At 55.8% G+C, this 20093-nt stretch overlaps 2 protein-coding genes across 3 annotated transcripts; both read right to left on the bottom strand.

Annotated features, from left to right (window-relative positions):
* Positions 1-1494: 1494 nt before the first annotated feature.
* Positions 1495-9817, bottom strand: HAPLN4 (hyaluronan and proteoglycan link protein 4). Of its 2 annotated transcripts, XR_004917813.2 has the most exons (6): positions 9705-9817; positions 8655-8772; positions 7998-8360; positions 6105-6440; positions 4793-5696; positions 1495-1653 (listed from the first exon to the last, which is right to left on the bottom strand). XR_004917813.2 is itself a non-coding variant. In XM_036093857.2 (5 exons), the coding sequence occupies exons 1-5, from the start codon at positions 9705-9707 to the stop codon at positions 5305-5307; spliced, it is 1212 nt and encodes a 403-aa protein (XP_035949750.1). In that variant the 5' UTR covers positions 9708-9817; the 3' UTR covers positions 1813-5304. The 2 variants fall into 2 exon arrangements, 1 of the variants encoding a protein (XP_035949750.1); XM_036093857.2 differs by lacking the exon at positions 1495-1653 and having other exon boundaries at positions 1813-5696.
* A 952-nt stretch (positions 9818-10769) lies between these two features.
* Positions 10770-17598, bottom strand: TM6SF2 (transmembrane 6 superfamily member 2). Its single transcript, XM_036093858.2, has 10 exons — positions 17421-17598; positions 15693-15796; positions 15165-15262; positions 14993-15096; positions 14505-14587; positions 13986-14110; positions 13688-13789; positions 13283-13375; positions 12482-12601; positions 10770-11542 (listed from the first exon to the last, which is right to left on the bottom strand). Exons 1-10 carry the CDS (start codon positions 17513-17515, stop codon positions 11336-11338), a joined length of 1131 nt encoding a protein of 376 aa, XP_035949751.2. The 5' UTR covers positions 17516-17598; the 3' UTR covers positions 10770-11335.
* Positions 17599-20093: the final 2495 nt, after the last annotated feature.

The raw sequence follows: 20093 nt of genomic DNA, 5'->3' as shown, positions 1-20093 counted from the left end.
TTACTGAGCAACTGTTATGAGCCGTGTACTGTGTTGGGTGCTGGAGAGATAATGGTGAGCAAGACAGACATGGCCCCTGGGAGGTGGTCAAGGAAGCCTTCCTCGAGGAGGTGGATGGAATCTAAAGGAGGAGTAGTGTTAACTAGATGAGAAGAGGAAGAAAGGAAGACAATTGCAGGCAGAGGGAAGAGCAAAGGCAAATATCCTCTTGCAGAAAGGACATGCTTTATTTGAGAAACAGCAAGGAATCTGTAGTGGCTGGAGCAGAGTGATAGAGGTAGATAGTGGAAGGAAATGAGGTCAGAGACGCAGAGGATGGACCACTCAGGGCCATAGAGGCTGTAGTGAGGAGTTTAGGCTTCATTTAAAAAGCAATAATGGCAAAAACAAAACAAAAAGCAAAGCAAAACAAAAAATATAAACAAGGTCAAAAGGTAAATGCCAAGCTTGGGAACAATTTTTCAAATCAGAGAGAGAGGACTTGTCTTAATACATAAAGAGCTCCTACAAACTAATGGGGAAAAAAGACTGATAATCCAATAGCCAACTAAGCAAAGTCTATGAATAAAAAGTTGACAGAAAAGGAAATACAGATGCTCTTAAACTACAACATATACTCAACAAAATAATACACATTTTGCAAGGACACTAGGATGAACAAAGAGCATATTTAAAAAGAGAATCGAATAAATTTAACAAGAGAGGGGACTTGCATTGATCAATGATGACAACATACCCAAACTGCGAATGATTTATGACTTCCTCACCCACCTGCACCTAAGGTCAAAGTGGAGGATGTTTGTTCAGCCTCACACATAATAAGAGAATTGCAAGTGACAACCACAATGAGATACCTTTTTTTTTTTAACCTATCAGGTTGGCTAAAATAAAAAGTGGTAACACACGATGCTGATTAGGATGTGTGGAAAGAGGCAGGTACATCTATTACTGGTGGGGTATAAATTGGCCCCACCTCTAAGAAGAGGTAGAGATCACTATCAAAATGGCCAGTTTAACTCCTTGATTAAACAACTCTTGATATCATACTTGCACTTGTGTGAGGTGATGTGAGAACTTATTATTAACAGCAAAATAGGGGTATCTAAACATCTGCCATTAGAAGATGGGCTACAAAAACTATGGTGCATCCGAACAATGAATACTCTGCCAACGTTCAAAAGAATGTGGGGGTGGGGGATCTTTATATGGTGATTGAAACTATCTCAAAAATACAGTCTTAAGTAAAAGAAGAGTGACTTTAAAAGTAAACATGGCACATGAATGTTCATAACAGCATTATTCACAATCACCAAAAGGTGGAAAACCCCAAATGTCCATTAACTGATGAATGAATAAACAAAATGTGGTATATACATACCACAGAATATTATTCAGCCATAAAAAGGAATAAAGTCTTGATACATGTCACAACATGGATGAACCTCAAAAACATTATGCTGAGTGAAAGAAGCCAGACAGACACAAAATGGCACATATTATAAGATTCCATTTATTTATTTATTTATTTATTTATTTATTTATTTATTGAGCGTGAGAGCGAACAGGGAGGAGGGGCAGAGGGAGAGGGAGAGAGAGAATCTCAAGCAGGCTCCACGCCCAGGTTGGAGCCAATGGAGGGTTCCATACCACCACCTGAAAACACAACCAGAGCGGGGAATCAAGAGTCAAAAACAAACCAAAACAAACAAAAACAAAAAACCCAAACGACTGAGCCACCCAGGTGCCCCTATATTATTCTATTTATATGAAACATCAAGAATACGCAAATCTATAGAGACAGAAAGCAGATGAGCAGTTGCCAGGGCAGAGGGGAGGGGAAAGGGAAGAATGGGGTGCATTTGCTTAATGGGTATGGTGTTTCCTTTGGGGGTGATAAAAATGTCTTGGAACTAGATAGATATGTTACAACAGTGTAAGCTGTGTAAATGCCATTTGTGTAAAAAGGGGGGAAATACATATGCATGTTTGCTTGAATGAACATAAAACATCTCTGGAAGGGCTTGTAAGAAACTTTGGATGTTTCCGGACAGTGAACTGGGTGGTGTAGGGTGGGAAAGAGCGATTTTTTGGAATATCTGGCGTCAGGAAGGGTTCTATCCAGGTTGCCATCCCTTAGCTCTCCTTCAGGTGGTCCCTGGAGACCTCTACTCCAACAATGAAGCGACTCCAGCAGAAAGAAGGTTCCCTTGGCCCAATTGGTTCTCCAAAATCCCAGGGGCTCTGTCGCACGGTCCACCCGCTTCCCTATCCCTCCCTGAACCAATCAGGGCTTCCCAGGAGGTGTGCCACAGCATTCATTGGCTGAACTGGAAGGGGGTGGTGTCAGCCCCTCTGACTCTCATTGTACGAGTGGTGGTTAAAAAGTTACATATTCATGAAAAAAACTAGGAAACTGGAACCGCGGAAGGGAGAGAGGATGCCAGCAGGGAAAAGGCGGGGTGAAAGAAAATCCTATGCACTCATCCCTGGAAATATGCCCCTACCATTCCCCTATTCAAGGAAATGAAGGCCCAGCTGGGGCCCAAGGCAGTCTAACCAAGGGGCTGGGCCCTGCCTTCAGATGAGTGGTTTGAGTCTCTGGGAGCTCTGTCACATCTGGTATTGAAGGATGAGCGGTAACATCGACTATCTCACGTCTACAGCCTAATCACTTTTACATGTTTTTCTCTTCTCCCTTTGCTTGTATCCCAGAAACTTTCAATGTTTCTCCGTCCACGATCCCCCCACCCCAACTCCACCTCCGCACCACGGAAAATTGCAATCTGCCTTCCTGGTGCAAGAATTTTCCATCCAGTTTTCCACACTTTGTGCCTGGGGGATTGACAGGAATCACTGCATGTGTCAACGACCCAATCAGGACAGGGCTGAAAAGGGCCAGACACATGGGGGATGATGCAAGGAAGAGAGTGAAGGCAGAATGGGGGAAGGCAGAGGGGGAGAAATTGGGGAGTGAGGATGCTCCTGAAGAATGAGGCGGGATGCTTCCCAACCAAATCATCACCATACCTCCCCCCGCCCCCAGCTGGGAAACATTTTGTCCACCAAAGGGCATTTATGAAGCAATTACCCACTGGCTGTCTCATTTTCTCATTCATCCAAAAAAAACCCCACACGTTTTTTATTGAGTCCCTGCTGTATGCTTGGCACTCACTGGGACCTCAGAACAGATCTGGTACAGAGGAGGAAACAGGCTCAGGGGGTTTGTCACTTGGTCACAGAGGCAGAATTCGAACCTGAGCCCACCTGATTTCCAAAACTCACAGATGGGTTTCCTCAAGATGGATGTGACAAGGGGGGGGGGGGTTGTCCAGGAGGGCACACTGTCCTACTCCATGGAAGACCTTGGAGCTGAGGTCTCCCATAGCTGGAGTGGCTTTGTTCATGGACCATCTCTCCTGAACTGGCTCTCAACACTGGGGGTGGGGGGCGTCTGGCTGGGTCCTGACTTCTTAGCACAAATTGCACTTTAGAACCTGGAGCTCACTGTGGATTTTGAAGCTTAAAAACATTCCATCTCTCCTGGATCTCTAAGGAGTGAAATGTGGGGCAGGGGGGCAGTTAGGGGGGAGAGGAGCTCTGTGATAATGGAGATGTGGTCTAGAAGGGAAGGGGGGAGCCCAGTGCTTGCATGGCATAGAGGGCCAGGGCTGCCACAGTCAGTTTGCTCATCTGTACGGCAGCAATGCCAACACCTGGGGGTTGCAAGGGTCTCGTGCACTGTTGTCTGGCATATAGTTAGCGTGCAAACGAAGGGTGTCCAGCAGCTCCAGAAGTCCAGCCATATCTGGGGATGCTGCCCGGGGCTGGGCCTATCTGGTTAAGGGGCAGACATGAAGCCCGAAGGGGTGCAGTTCCAGCCCATGGTAAGAAGTTCCTGAGAGCTGGGAGTTGGTTGTCATGGGGACGATGCTGACAGTCTCTATGGTGATAGTTTGGGGGGGCGGGGGCCCTGCTGACCTGGGAAAGCCTACGGGGAAAGGTGTTCTGTTACCTCAGAGACCAGAGTTTGGTCTCCATGGCAACAGCTATGGGGTTTTAGCAGCTTGGAGGCAGAGTTTGGAGGGTGGCAAGGAGCTGGGGTGCACTGGGGAAAGGGGCAGCCTGTTCCCACGGTGAGAGCTGGAGAGCTGAATGTTGGGTCACTCTCCGGACAGTTTGGGGTGGGGAAGGTGGTCTTCATGGCTGTTGGTAAGAATGGGGACATCCAGAAGTAGAGTTGTAGCTCTCTGGTGTCCCGGAGGCGAGGTGGGAAACGTGTGGTATCCATGGTTACAGCTGGAGGAGGGAGGCACTATCTTCCTGGGTGTGACTGATGAGGGAGGGCTGTGCGACTAGGTTACAGGTAGAAGTTGGGCTGGTCGCCTTGGTAACAATGGGACGTGGGACAGTTTGTCTCCAAGTGAGTGACATGGATCCTATGGATCCCTGGGCCCAAGGGATGGTCTCTTTGGTGACAGCCAGGAAAGAGGCCGTCCATCAGGTGGGAGCGGATTTTCTCCCTCCAAAGAGATACCTGAGGGGAGGGGCATGGCCACCAGTCATGCGAGCCAGCTGGGGCATGTCATTCTGTTTAAGTGGTGACAGACAAGGCTGGTCTCCCCTGAAAGGAGGGGCGGGGCTGTTCAGGGCGACCTGGGAACATGGCCTGTTAGTCTGCAAACTTCAAGGGATTCGCAGCGAAAGGGGCAAGAATGGGAATACCCAATTTCCAGGTCACCACAGGGGAGAGGACAGAAGCCCAGACTCCATGTGAGCACGGGGGCGTGATCACCTGGTGAGCTCCGAGGTTTCTCTACATGTGAGGGGGAAGAGGGTTCAGTGTCCAGATGACCATAAGGGATCAGTCTTCAGTCTCCAGGGAGATGCAGAGGGCCTGAGGCCAATCTCCAGATAATCCTGGGGGTCCAGCCTCCAGGAGACCGCGGGGGGGGTGGTCCTGTCTGTTTTCCAGTAACCTCGGGAGGAGTGGCCAGTCTTCAGAAGACCTCAGGGTCTGTTGGCCTCCAGGGGTCTTCAGGGGGCATGCCCCATCTCCTGGGGAAAGTCGAGGGAGGAGGGGAAATCCACCGTCCAGGAGAGGTGGAGGCTTGATCAGTCTCCGGGAACTGGCCAGTCTGTGAGGACCCCAGGGGGCGCAGCCAGTGTTCAAAGACCACAGGAGGCCTGGTCAGCCCGCAGGGCACCGCAGGGAGCGTGGCCAGTCTCCAGTCACGTGGTCTGTCTCCAAGAGACCGCAGAGCACTCGGCCAGCCGCCAAGCACCCCAACCAACTGCGCCCAGGGCCTAGACGCGCAGCGGGGTCCAAGCAGCGGGGTCGCGCGCGCCTCCGGCCCAGCCGCCGCCTCCGGCCCAGCCCCAGCCCCAGCCGCCGGGTGCGGGGTCCGGCGCGCCGGGTGCACGGTAGCAGTAGACGCCGAAGAGACGGCGCGTGGCGTCGGGGAATCCCAGGCTGCGAACGCCCGGCCGGCGGCCGCCGCAGCGCGCGCGCGGATTCACGATGGGGTAGCGCGCGCTCCCGTCGGCCAGCCAGCCCGCCGTGCAGCGGTCCAGCAGCTGCAGCTTCCACGCAGCGAACAGCTGTCCCACCTTGGCGACGGCCGCGCCGCGCGCCGCGCATGCACGCGCTGCTCCCGAGAAGGGCACAGGCCGCAGCGGCTTCAGGAAGAACACACGTCCTGCAGTGGAGTGGGGGAGAGTGGTTAAGGCCGCTCCTGGGATCTGTCCTTCTCGGGATTCAGGACGCTTCCCACCCCCACGTGCCTGCAACCCAGGATCCCAGCCAGAGGATTCAGGAACACCCTCTCCCCTGCAGTCCTGGACCCCAGCCTTGGCCAGGGCAGTGTTGATGCCCGGCGACGCTTGGTTGCTGCGCCATGGCAGTCCGCGGGTGGGATATCCTGGTCTGGGCCCCCAAGGGCCGGAGTGGATAGACGGGCTAAAAGGAGGAAACTGAGAGGGTGGGAAAGAGATTGAGAGGGAGGGGGACCCGGGAGAGGGCTCTCTGGGGGCGGGGCCTCACCGGCAGGGCGGACCCCGAGCCTGTGGAGGGCGGGGTCTCCTTCCTAGGGGCGGGGCCTACACACCCGGGAGGTTGGATGTGAAGCAGAAGGCGTCGTAGCGTTCTCCGGCATTGTGGCGGTAGCCGTAGTTGCGCACACCCCCGGAGGCGGTGCCGCCGCCCGTCCCGGCGCTCCCAGCTCCGCCCAGGCCGCCGCAGGGCTCCCGGGGCTGGCTCACCGGGTACTGCACGGAGCCGTCGCGCAGCCAGCCAGCGTTGCACCAGTCCAGGCCGTCGCGCCAGGCCGCGTGCAGCTGCTCTGCCGACGCCAGGATGCCGTCCTGCTCGGCGCAGGCGCGCTGCGCCTCCGTGAAGGTCAACTTGTAGCGGCCTCCACGGGGGTGGTAAGGGAAGACAACTCCTGGGAGGACGTACGTAGGGGGTTCAGCTCGGGAATCCCAGCCCTCCCCTACCCGCCTAACATCTGGGGTGCTGCGTGACTCTTCAACCTAGACTTTCCACTCCATCCCTCACTCTGGACTTAGACCTGACCACGCTGTTCCCAAGCTCACACCCCTTGTGATCCCTTTGCCGTAAGCTTGGGATTCACTTGACTCTCCCTCTTAAGATACTTAATCATATCCATCCCCTTTCCACCACTGGAGACCTCTGCTTATGTACTTTCCACTTCTTCCATCTGCTCAACTCCTATTCATCCTTCAAAACCAAACCCCCACAACCCTTCTCCCTTCAATCTTTAGTGCTTCTGACATTCCCCCAGCACTGGGAGCTTCCCTCTGGTCAAGCCCTGAGCTGATGGAGCTGGGAATGTCTGTGTCCAGTGCTGACTCCCCCACAGGGAGCCCCTGAAAGTATGACCCTGGGCAAAGACCTCTTTGATCCCCAGCATTGTCCAGGGCAGTTCCCACTGGTTTCTCTTCCACCTTCAGTTTTTAAAACTTGCTCTTCATTGGACCCACAGTCAGCTCAGCTCAGCAGCATTCTGCGTGTGTGTTTGAGGGGCAGACCCTGGAGGTGCAGATGCATCTTTCAGCAGACGCAGGGAGGAGCAAACAGGGGCCAGAAAGAACACCTAGAGGCTGAAGACCGAGGCTCGAGTCCTAGCTCTGCCACTCACTTACATGTACCCTGAGCAAGGTTCTAATCTCTCTGAGCTAGTTGCCTATCTGCTGGTACTAGCATCTCCCTCAAAGTGTTTGGGAAAATTAAACAAGAGACTTGTTTAATTTGGACAATAAAGGAGAGCTGCTGCCATTATTGTTATTTGCTATTGTTGGGAGGTACAGATTCTGAAATCTCTCCTAGAATCTTCTCGGATGGGCTGAGGAAGGCAAACCAGGTGGGAGAGAATTCTTCAGGTAGAAACCCCACCTCTCAGCTCCACAGTCAGCCAATCAGAGCATCCCATCTCCCAGTCACAGTGATTGGCTCATGGATGGGCACATGACTTAACCTGGGCCAATGAGGGACAACTCTGGGACTCTATGGCTAGCACAGCTAGGAAATGAACTGCTAAATTGGAGGATGGAAGCCTGGCACTACTTTTTGGCTCCATCAGGGGAAACCTGCCTGAAGAAAGCCCACTTAGGGAAAGAGAGCTGAGGGAGGAATTCCTGACATGGTGTGAGTGGATCTCCCTGGATCTCACCTCCAGGGTTTCCCAGAGTCCTTACTATTGACATTTTAGACTGGATCCTTCTTTGCTGTGGGGGGCTGTCCTGTGCATTGTAGGATGTATTGCAGCCTCCCTGGCCTCTACCCACTAGATGCCATCAGCAACCCCTTTCTAGACATTGCCAATGTTCTTGGTGAGCAAATTCGCCTCAAATCAGAACAATTACCCTACCCTACCAAGCCTCAAATTCCTTTAGGCCAACTTGATTTGGTTTCTGTCCTTTGCAATATTTCCCACTCTCCTCCCTTAGACACATGCTTTATTCCATCCACAAGCTGTTACCTTCCAGGTCCAGCTTGACCATGCCAGTGTCATCCTCCAGCTCATTGGTGACCTCGCATTCATAGCGCCCATAATCCTGCAGCGTAACGTTTCGGAGAACCAGGGAGGCATCCCCGGGTCCATCGCCCTGCAGCTCCGCACGCCCACGGTAGCTGCCAAATGCTCGGTGCTGGGGGCCCAGCGCCACGAAGACGTCGGCAAAGGCCAGTGGGTCCACCACCTTAGTCCACTTGAGACGGACGCCGTCGTGGTCGTGGGCGGCTGCCTCATAGTGGTAGCGGCAGGGCAAGACGATGGTGCCACCCCTGTGACTGACCACCTGCCCCGGCGCCGTCTGCACCACCACCGAGCCCGACTCACCCTCTGCGGGAGGGCCAAGCAGGGTTCAGAAGAGGTCCCAGGGGGCGGGATGGGAAACCGGGGGAAGGGGATCCCAGGGAAGTGTTGTGAGAAGAAGGCTTGGGCCGAGGTCAGGGGATCGGAAGGTTAAAGGATATCAGGAAAGGGAACTGGGACTCAGAGGAGGAGGGGTTGGGGGGGAAGTATGACCGTCAGGAACGCTCCGTACCCTACCCTCTATATCCTCCCTGCAGCCAGGCAATCACATTCGGCCACGGCTCCTGCGGGGCAAGACCCGCTTCGGCTATCCAGACTCACCGAGCACGTGCACGACCTTCTTGCGTCCGCGCTGCGCTCCTGCGGGGGCCGTGAGCAGCAGGACTCCCCAGGCCGCGGCCCAGAGCGCGCCGGGACCGAGGGCCGCCCGAGCACACACCTGGGGGCACAGGGTACTCAGTCCAGCCTCCTGGGCTTTGCCTGTCGGAGGACTAGCCCCCTGACCTTCGTTCCCCACGGCGCGGACTTCTCGCCTGCCCAGGTCCCCCACCCCGGCCAGGGTCCCAGAGGACTCTCCCAAGGAGAAAGCTGGCAGACCCTCCCAGCCCTCACCCCCTGTCCCCCGCATTCTTCCGGGACTTCACACTCTAGCTCCTACGCAAAGCCCACGCCCCCGGGCTCACCTGCCCTCAGTCCAGCGCGGGCAACCCGCCAGGTCCCCTAACCCCGACCCCGGCCGCTCGGAGCTCCGCCCCCTTCTCTGGCCAGCCCAGGCGGGGATTGGGAGGGAGGGGGGAGGAGCTGGAGCAGTGGCAGCGGCAAGGTTATCCGTGCGCCAGGAGACTGCAGCAAACCTGCCGGGGTGTGGGGGCGGCGGGGGGGGAAGAGGGGGGCGCGAGGGGTAGAGCCAGAGAGAGGTAGAGACACGGGGAGAGAGCGAGGAAAGGGAAAGAGACAGAGACAGAGAGAAAAGCAGGGAGAGATGGGGATAGAGAGGGAGAGATTCAGAGAAGGGTAAGGAAAGATGGAGAGAGACAAGAGACTGAAACCCTTTCAGGGAGAGAGCAAAGAGAGCAAGAGGGGAAAAGAGAAGAGGGGGCTTGTAGGTAGGGAGAGACGGAGACTCAGAGGAAAAGAAAAGGGACCAGTACGACAAAAAGGGAGAGAAAGTGGGGAGAGGCGGAGAGGGATATAAAAGGAGAGGCAGAGTTCGAGAAACAGAGATACAAGAGGGTGAGAGACGGAAGGGATTGGAGAGACGGAGCGGGGAGAGGCTGAGAAGAGGAACACGGAGGGACGTAGATACAGACACACAGCGAGACAGAATCCCAGAGAGGGACCTACCGGGACCCGCGCCCGTGACCCACTCACCATCTTGCCCGTGCGGCCCCCGCCGAGCGGCCCCTACGCGCCGGGACTGCGCTCCCCGCACACCCAGGAAGGACTGGGCAAGTCCCTTCGGGCGGCGCAATCCCGGCGTCTGCCTGCAAGGGGAGGAGGGAAGCGGTTGGGGGTGCGGGGAGGAGCTTTAAAGGGAACGCGGCGACGCGCGCTCCGCGGAGAAACCGGGGCGCGGGCGGAGGAAGGACTGCACTAGACAGCGAATGCAGGACCACGTCGCTGATCTTGCTGGCTGATCTTGGGCGGGAAGAGGAACCTCTGGGCCGCAGTTTAACTCTCTTTAAAATGGAGGGCCGGGGCGGGGGGGCGGCCTGACGGAGTCTTCCATCTAGGATGCCCAAGGTGAGCCAGTGGCTTTGGCCTGCAGGTCTGTTTTCCCATTTGTCACTTGGTGGCCATCGTCTCGTCCTGGGCTCTGGCACCCAAAAGGTGCTCACTCTGAGGGTGGGGCCCCACAACAGTGAAACACACTGCAGAGGGAATATGCAGCAACAGGTCCAAATCTGACTCTCTCACCTGCTGTAGGACCTTGGAAGAGACGCTTGGTCTCTCTGAGCCTGTTTCCACCTCCAGGAAATGGAGTGCTGGTTCTTTGGTGAAGATCCAATGATTAGACACACAATAGGTGCCTAATAAATGTTGGTAGGAGCGGGGAGCAGGGGAGCCTGATCAAGCCCCAGACCCACTCTGGGCCTGAGTCACCCCCAAACCTGGCCCTTTGCCCAAGTTCAAAAATCGAATCAGGAAAAAATATGCCTTTCCCCAACCCCTTGGCGGCCTCTTCAGCCTCAGTTTCCCCAAAATATGAGCCAACCATACAGCAGAGGCAGGGTTATAGGGTCCATGGTTGGATGGGCTAGGCTGGCGCTGGGTCCTTTAGCTCAGCTGCATCTAGGAGCTGTGACCTCCGACCAGGACCTTTACCACCTACAGGTTGTTTCCGCATCTGGACTATAGGGTGAGATCCAGCATAAGCACTTGAGTTTGGCCCTTGGTAATGGTATATTGTAGGTGCTTAATAACTGTGCCACGCCATTAGTTATTATAATTTATTGTCAGAGCTTGGATTTTTGATTTTTCTCTCCTGATTGCTACCTCAGGCAGGTCTTTGGACCTCTCTGAGCCTCAGTTTTTCCCATCTGGAAGATGGAGCTGTGCACACCAACCAGAGGCAGACTTCTGCTGGCCAGTACCTCCAGTTCCTGATGTTCATGCTGGCAGTGATGGGCAGGCCCGTCTGAGAAGCAGGTCCCTCACCTCTGAATCCCAAAACACTCAGGCAGCAGCAGTATTTGGGCATCAAAAGTTTTGTGTTTTGTTCTGTTTTGTTTTTACTAAAAGGATCCATGGGGGTACGATGGGTAAATTCTGGAGTAGGACAGTCTGTGTGGGATTGGGGTACCGTGACAGCTGAGCGTGTCTGGCCCTCAAGGGAACATCTGGCCCCTAGTTGTCCCATCCCATGCATTGGCCTGATACCACCATAGCCAGGACCAAAGACACCTGGAGATGTACTTCCTGCCTCTAAAAGACCCAGCCCACCCTTCCCAAGCAGGGCTGTCTGAGCATGGAAACAGAGTCCTGGGGAGTCCCCAGCACTCTCAGAGATCCTTCTTGTGGTGGTCCAGGGGACCAGGGGGCGGGCGCAGGAAGAAGGCAGGCTGCCACAGGCAGCGGAAGGCCAGCAGGTGGGGACCCAGCGCAAACAGCAGGTTGCACCCGAAGAAGCAGGCCCAGGCGTCATCAGACACACGGTAGGTGAAGGGCGTGCGCACGTGCATGGAGGCACCCATGTGCGAGAACTGTGCCTAGTGGCCATACAGGGAGGATGTATGTCAGGGGCCAGGAAAGAACAAGTCCCAGCATCACCAGCATCCCACCCTAGGGAGCCCAGAGGGTCTCTGTCCCTCTCACTGGCTGCTGGCCTGTCTCCCTTCTCTAGCCCATCTGTCTGCCTCTAAATATCCCTGTCCCCACATTTCCTGTGTCCTTTTCCATCTGGCTGTGAGCCTCTCCCCAGCTGTCTAACCAGAACCATCTTCACTCTCTGCTGGGCCCTCCCTGTTTCCCATCTCCTTGATCTGGGTCCAGTTCCTCCTCTTGCTCTTCCCTACCCCAAGCAGCACTTGACACTTGACACAAATCCTGTTGATTCTACCCTGGGGATGTCTTCTTGGTCTCCACTGCTCAGGCCTAGGCCCAGGCTTTATCACTTTCCATCAGGAACCCTGAAACAGGCCCCCTAGCTCTGACTGGGCCCTCTACAGCTCAGACACATTCCATGGCTCTTCCACGCTCAGAGTTCAAAGCCCTCAGCATCTAGCTGTCAAATTCTCTTGCCTCTGCCTCTATCCATGTTGTGGCTGTGCTAAACCATTATCCCCCTTGGCATCTTTATGCTGTTCCAACTCCTGAAATGCTCTTCCTTGCCTAGAGAACTCATACCCATACATCAAAGCCCAGCTCCTAGGCTCACTCTCCTAGGAAATCTTTCCCTTCTGGAATTGCTCTCAGCCCCTATCCTTCCCTCTCTCCAGTTCTGACCACACACCCCCCATGGGGTTGGGAGTGTTAGTGTCAGGTACTTTCTCCCCGAGACTGGGGAATCCTAAGGCATCAAGCTGGGGCTGGCGCCTCTCAGAGGCTCAGCATCCCCCTGCTCAGGGAAAGCACAAAAGCAATTGATGGGTAGGCAGAAACTTTCTTCCCTACAGACCCCACCGCACGTCCCCCACACCCCACCATACCTGGCCAACAGCTCCAGCAAACACCAAGGCCCAGTCAGGCAGCCAAGAGCAGCCAGGGAAGATGAGGGCATAAGCAGCCAGGCCAAAGAAGGGCAGCACGTAGAACATGTACACTAGCATCTGAGGGGCATACAACCCACAGGATGAGCAGCAGTGGCCTCCCTGAGCCCCCTGAGGTGGAGGCCCCAGGGAGGATCTGGCCAGCCTCAGAACCCACCCATGATGGGGCTCTCTGCACGTCCCAACCCTGTGCACATTGCTCCTCGATATCTGCCCCTCCCCCAACCGCCGCCACCACTTGCACACACACTGAGCCCACCCACGTTACTCGGGAAGTGGCACGTGACCCTGACCTGGCCAACTGGAACACTCCAGCCCCCCTGGCCATAATGATCAGCAACAGGATGTGCACGTTATTCAGTGATGATGGCACGCGGGCCAATCAGAGTCTGCCTGAGATTTGTGCTCAAGCTCTGGCGAAATAATCGCTCACATTCCTCTGGGGTGGCTAAGTAGGGCAGATGGAGGCCTGTTGCTGCCCAAGGCTGTCTCCACAATCCCACAAAGTGACTACCTGGGAGTAGAGTCCAGGCAAAGAAAGCAGAGCCCAGAGACAGAGTTATCCTTAGCTCCTAGATCCAGCCATACTTGAAGACCATATCTGTCTTCATTTTGGAAGACGGACATTTTTGGTAGGACAACAGACTGACTTGTGTTTCTGGTACCTGCTTCAAAGAGGACTTGCTAGACCTCTACCGATGGCAGGACCATATGGCCCTCTCTTCCCAGCTGCCCTCTCACCTGCACCTTCGGATAGGCCACGGGGTCCCGTAGGTATGGCTCGTATTGATAGATGTAGACAAAGCAGGCATCTGTGGGGCAGTCAAGCACCACCTGGGGCAGACAGACAAACCAACAACCCACCTCAAACATTCTTCCCACAAGAAGCCTTCTCCACCCTCCCAGACGGCTCCCATTACCCCTTGCTCTGGCCTCCCCGAGGCTTGGTTCTTTCACTTTGGTGGGAAGGTTACAGAGAATGGGGCTTTGTCATGGAACACTCAGATCAGACTTGATGAAGAACTTCCCTGGATGACCAGACAGGCGAGCAGTGGCCTTTTTGCACTGGTGAAAGGAACATGGTTGGTGGGGACAGGAAAGGGGGTTGGAGGTAGAAGAAAGGTAGGCTGGCCACTGCAGACTCACCAGGCCCCGGAAGAGGGTGAAGAACCCAGCGAGGGTGAGGTATATGACAAGGGCCAGGTCAACCGGGCGTCGCAGGATGCCCTTTCTTTGTTCCTCCTGTACCTGCCCCATGGGAGAGAGACAGTGTGAGAAGTCGGGTATCCAACAGGCACTCGATAAAGGCTCATCCCTTCTTTCCTAAAGGCCAACGAGATCCTTCCAAAGAGGCAATGTTTTTGATCAGAAGCAACTCTAATTGGGGGAGGAGGGGCATTCGGGCATGTTGGCACAAGGAACTGTCTGGCGGCAAGGCACTTACCACACTGGGCGTAGAGCAGGTTGGTGCCCGGGGCTGGTTGAAGACCCTCATGCCAGCCCAGCATGGGACTAGCACATAGGGGATGGCAAGGAAGAAGGCGGGTCTGATCTCTGAGCTGTATTTACCTGTCATGGTAGGAGAGAGGGGGTGTCACTCAGCGAGGATCACCCAGGCCTGGCCAGACCCATAGGTGAATCACACCAGAGTCCCTGGCTGGAAGTAGTAATTCATAAATGCAGTCTTTATTCAAGCTCTAGCACCTCTGGCTCCCCACTGCTCATAAGATGGTGTCCAGACTCCTCAGCCTGGCCTGCCTCGATTTATTTTCTGGATATGGCTTCTATATTTCAGTTGTTCTTTGCTTCTCCTGGATACATCTTGGGTTTCCCTCTTGCTCAGCCACCCCCACATACTGGGCTGCCTCTCCCCTCTACCTCCCAAGACCTACCTATGAACCTTCTAGGCGCAGGACAGTAACCCAGCCTGAGGAGACGGGATCCTTCAAAGTCCAGTCCTTACCAAGGAGGTTTCCTGGGAGGAATACCAGGATGCTCATAATGAAAGATCCCAGCCAGTAGAGTCCAAGGTTCCGGTATCTCTTCCTAGGGTGGGGGATGGAGGGGTGACCAACAGATGCCTGTTCCCCAGTCTCAGAGCCCTAGCCATGGCCCAGAGTCCACCCTGGGCTCCCCAGCTCTGGGTCCCTCCCAGTTTTGTCCAGGACAGAAGGGACAACAGGGAGATGAATGGGGGACTGAACAGACCATCTGTCCAGGGACAGAAGTGGTTGCTTAGGCACAGGGGTGTACAAGAGAAGAGAGCTGACTACCACCTACACCTGTGACATTCCTTGGAACCTTCTCCTGGCCACTCCTGGCTGGAGCCCTAGAGAGGCCTGATTTCCCCTACAGACACTGCTGACTGCACCCAGGCATGGGACCCCACCTGAGAACTTGATCTCCTTCCCAGGATCCAGGTGCCACCACCCCCACTCCCCCGCCATGCACCTTCTGTGGATGGCACCAGCCATGGCCAGGTAGAGGACGTAGTGAACCGTGCCGTCCCAGTAGCAGATGAAGACTCCATGTGCAGTGCGCAAATACGGCTCTCCCTGCAGGGACAGGTCAGGGTTCAGCTGGGCAGCAGGGCAGGAGGCATCCCAGGCGGCCCCCTACATACCTCCTTGGTAAAGAACTCCATGAAGCCCACCGCGTAGCCATCTTCCTGGAGAGCAATAAGGAGGTCCACCACCGAGGTGAAGGCGAAGACAGCGAACACTGTGGGGAAAGTGGGCGGGGCATGGCCCGGATGTGGGCGGGGCCTGGGGCCACTCTTCTGGGAACCAGAGTCCAGGCAAGGAACCACACCCAACTGCTCCCAGTCGCCACTCCACAAGTCACATGACCCATAGCCCTGCCTCTTGAGGAGGCACAGTCCCTGCCTTTGGGGGGCCTCAGGCTGAGAAGGCACTGACCCTGCCCTCAGGAAATCCCAAAGTGATGAGGAAGTATGGTCTTTCAGGGGTTCCCAGTCTGATGGGAAGATACAGTCCTGCTCTCAGGAGCCCCAGGTCTGAAGGGGGAGGCCCTCTGAGGTTCCCCAACCAATGAAGTTTCTCCAGTCTTTTTAAGGTTCTCCAGCCTGATGGGAGCCCTTCAAGGGGATGGAGGAGGCCCCTGCTCACACAGTTCTCTCCGACTGACTCACCAGCATAGAGTGGGTCATAGTAGATCTCGCCGGGGGACAAACTGTAGATAGCCACAAAAAGCAGGCCCAGGATCAGGGTACTCATCAATGCCAGCCCCAGGGGGCTGTGGAGAGGGAAAACAAGTCAGAGAGGCCAGGCCCAGTGCTGAGGCCTCACCCACCCTGGTGAGGGCAAAAGCAGATTCTAGGATGCTCCAGATGTTGAGACTGAAGTGTCTTTCCATCCAGGAATCTTGTTCCCTGCAACTGTCCTTTCCCATCACTAGGCTGTTGCCTGAGCTGTTTCTCCTTCCTGGAAACTCCTTCCAGAAGTCTCTTCCACTTGGCAAATGCCTACTCATCCTTCGTGGCCTATCTTTCATGGCTCCTCCTCCAGGAAGCCCTCCCTGACTCCTTAGAACCATTGCCCAACTTAGGCCAAGTACAGAGGGGGCATCAGTCAACTCTTTCTGACTATACAATCCATCCCGTCACTTGCTGATATGTGTTTAACTCAATTTGCTGTCAGTCATTCAACATCACCAAGCCACTCTGTGGTCAGACCCAGCTCCCAAGCCCCTGCCAGGTCTCTAGTGCTCAGCACTGTACACCTCACTTTCTGAAACTCCTGACTCCTCCTAGCTGAAGTCCAAATGCTTCTATCAACTCCACCCCACCCCTGCCCTGATCTGCCCCATCAACCAGATAAGACAGGTCAACCAGTTGCATAGATAAGAAAAAGAAATCAGGTTGGAAGCCTCCAACACAGGTGGGCAGAGTGGGTGGTTGGGAAAGCTATCCAGGTTCCCAGACTCCTCTACACTTTCTCCAGGCTCCTACCTTCTCATGGACCTCTCTGACACCTAAGATCCCCATCCTGGCCCCATCTGACCAACAATGACAATTATAGTAATCAGATAAGACCACACAAGTCTTTGCACACAATTTGTAATCCTTAACTCTAACTAGGGGACGAGGTCGAGGATTATGTTCATTACACACTGAAGAAACTCAGGCTCCCAGAAGCAACCTGACTCATTCATCCAGGGGGATGGAGCCAGGAATTTGTACCCAAGGAGACAACCCCACAGGCAATACTCCCCGTACCCCATGTCTTGAATTGAGCTAGGTTTGGGAGTGTGAGGGGCTTGCATATGCCCAGTACTCCAGTGGCAGGATCCACAGGGCTGGGGTTTAGTTTAGGAGACAAGGGAGGTCACAGCATGTAGGCGAAACTGAGGCTAAAGACAGGTGGGCCAAATCTTAACAGGAGAAAGTCTCAGGCCTGAGAGAGGCAATGGAGGGGCCATCTGCTAGGGTGGGTGGAATAGAACGCGTGTCCGAGTGTGTCAAGAGCTGGGTCATCAGGCCATTATCTGGGCCAATACTTTGACCTTTGGTAACTTTGGAGCTGGGCACATCCCTGGGAAACCCCAGAAACCCTCCAAAACTCTGCCCTGTGGGGAGGCTCTGCTTCTCAGCCTCCTTTCTCCTCAAGCCCTAAACGTCCCAGGAGCGCCCCCACCCCCACCACACAGCCTCCTGGCCGGCGGAGAGGGGACTTCAGGTTGGATGGGGCTGGGGGTAGTTCTGGCCTAGGTCCCTTCTTCCTGGCAGGAGCTGCGCAGGGACTCGGGGCTCGGGGGAGCCAGGCTCGCCGCCCGCGCATCCTCTCTCCCCGCCACCACCAGCGCGGCCCCGCCGCCCGCCCCCCTCCCGGTGGCCGCCCTGGCCTCTCCCCTCACGCACTGCGAGAGCGCCGAGACGTGGTTGAGCGCATAGGACAAGGGGAGGGCGCCGAGCGACAGAGCCGCGATCTTGCCGGCCAGCGGCGGGATGTCCATAGTGGCGGCGCCCGGAACCCGGCTCGGTCCCGGCGCGGCCTCCAGGGCGCTCGGCTCCTCCGCGGCCGCGCGTCTGGGGTGGGGGGAGGGTGCCGGGGACCCGGCCCCGCCCCGCCCCGCCCCGCCCTGCGCAAAGGTCGCCCGCCGCTGCGCCCTGGTCTGGACGCCTTACCTTGACCGTCCAGCGCGCTCCCGGGGAGCCTCTGAGGCCCCTCCCCCTTGAAGCGTCCCTTCCCCCACCCCTCCCCCGGCTTCACCGTCACCGGACTCAGCGCGGTTCTCAGTGGCCTTCTACGCCGCCCAGCCTCAGCTTCACTATTCAAGGCTAGAACACCATGTCTCCGGACGCTTCCGCTCGTGAGGCCCGGGACTGCAACCTGGAGGCCCTGGGCCAGCAGCTTCATTCTAAGGGAATTTGTTCTCCAGGCCTCCTTCTGCACTTCTGCTTTCTCCGTCCTAAGCCACCGGTGTACCTACCTCGACCCTGAAGGGGACCCTTTTTAATTCCACATTCCCTAGACCTTCTTCCCCCTAGGATCAAAGGGGCATTGGCGGCATTCTGCGCCAATGGAGGAACCTCAGTCGCTTGGACACAAGGAGTTGCCTTCAGGGCCCTTGGATTTGAGTGTTCACACAGTGGCCACACACATTTAAACACGTGTCCGGGTGTAAAGCTTTGACTGGGTCTGGGGATCATCTCAAGGCAGGCAGCCAAGGTCATGGGTTGGGCGGGTCCCTTGAAGGACTCTGTGCTGTGTTCCTTCCATGTAGCCTGGGCACCTCGTGGGCAGCTGAGGCTGTGTCCCTGCTCAGTGGGTGGTGTCAAAGGGAGGGAGTCCAAAGGGTGGGCTTAGATTAGGCGTGGATTGCTAGTTTGGTGAGTTTAGAAGTGTTTCTGGCAAGGAGAATAGCTCAGGCCCGGGGCTGGGGTGTGGTGGGGGGGGGGGGCTCAGAGGGGATAGCTGAGGGAGGATTCTGAACAGCCTGCAGGAGGCTGGGCTTGGTTCAGGGGAAAATGCAAAGGGCATGGGGGGGGCGGGGTGCTGCACCAGGGAGGGGACTATAGTAGGGTGGGGAGAGAATTAGGAGGCAACCGTCTCCAACCCGCTTTGGACTCTCGCCCATGTGTTACTTGTGGCTGCTGGAAAACAGTGAGCAGGTGCCTTTGGGGAGGCCCACAGTCTGTGTGTGGGGAAGATTCTAACCCTCACCCTTTTTCCATGCAGCCCCTTGGCCTTGTGCCACCTGGGTCCCATCTCTGAGCCTGGGTGACAAGATGATCTTCTGGCCACCGATCTGACAGCCTCCCTCCTAGCCTCCCTCCCAGTTGTCCATTGCCCATGGGTTAAGTTCAGGTTCCTCTGGGCTGACCTGAGGCTCCAGTCTCGTTTCTTGACTTTTCCCAACTCTAGCGGTGCCAACACCCCCCAGGCCTCTTTCCTGTCTGCAAGATGGACCCTCTAGTATTTCCTCAGCCCTTAAAGCAGATCCCAATGTCCCCTCCTCCAGGTAGCCCTCTCTGCCACCCCAGCCCCGCTCCTCCTCCTCCAAGGCCAGGGGTGTCTGATCCAGCTCTGTCTAGCAACCTGGCCTTGCATCTGCGTCTGGGATGTGCATGTGCATGCACACCGAATTTGGGGCCCATTCTCTTCCACCTCTCCACTTGCCTGGGGGTAAAGTCCATGGGCTAAGTCTGGAGAGCCTCCAGGTCACTAATTCAATTGAAGGGTGACCTTGACCTGGATGGCGAGGTGCCTGGGACCAAGGCCTAGGATCCCTATCATTGGAACCTCTGGCTGCCCAGAGCTACTCTTGTGCTCAAGACCTGGGACCACTGGGCAGCCTCCACACATGGGAATGTCACCCCTGGCCCTGCCCTGGGCATAGTGTCTATGGAAGGGAGACAGGGTGGTATATGTCATCCCTGCCTGGGCTCTTGTGCTGAGACTCCCAGTCCCTGGATGCCCTCCTCCCCCATACTGAGACATTCCCCAGGCTGCCGCCAAGACAGCACCCAGTTCCTCTTTGCATTTATCAGTCTCAGGTTCACCACCATGTACACAACAGACTGGCTGCCAGGGGGCAGAGCCTATCCATCCAGTTCACACAGTTGGTGCTGTTTACTAAATGACTACGAGAATGGAGGCTGGCCCAGAAGCCTAACTCCAGCTGGAGTCTTCAAGCCCCTGAGCCCACAGGGGTTGAGCAGGACCCACTAGGCACATGTGTGGGCAGATGGGTGGGTTGTGGGGATCCCTCAGGGCTCCAAGCCATACTTTAAGCAAGGCTCTTGGATTCCTAGGACCCCACCCAAGCTGCTCACTCAGCAGCTGCAAGTGAATGAGATCCCCAGGTAGTCTTGGCACAAATATGAGGTGCAGGCTCTGGAGATGTAGGGAGCACTTGGCATGCTGCATCTGTCCACACAGTTGTCCCCTAAAGGCACGAGCCCCAGGGACTCCTGTGTCCACCCCACTGGCTACTGGGGTAGCCTGGGCTGCAGCTGTCACAGATAAGCTTCGGGGAGGGGCTGTCAACGCCACCTGCTGGTGAGGTGACTGGCACACGTGTGCCCTGG

The sequence above is a fragment of the Halichoerus grypus genome, chromosome 1 (assembly GCF_964656455.1).
Source record: "Halichoerus grypus chromosome 1, mHalGry1.hap1.1, whole genome shotgun sequence".
NCBI classification, from domain to species: Eukaryota; Metazoa; Chordata; class Mammalia; order Carnivora; family Phocidae; genus Halichoerus; species Halichoerus grypus.
The sequence above is the reverse complement of the archived record's forward strand: the minus strand, read 5'-3'. Positions and strand labels throughout refer to the sequence as shown.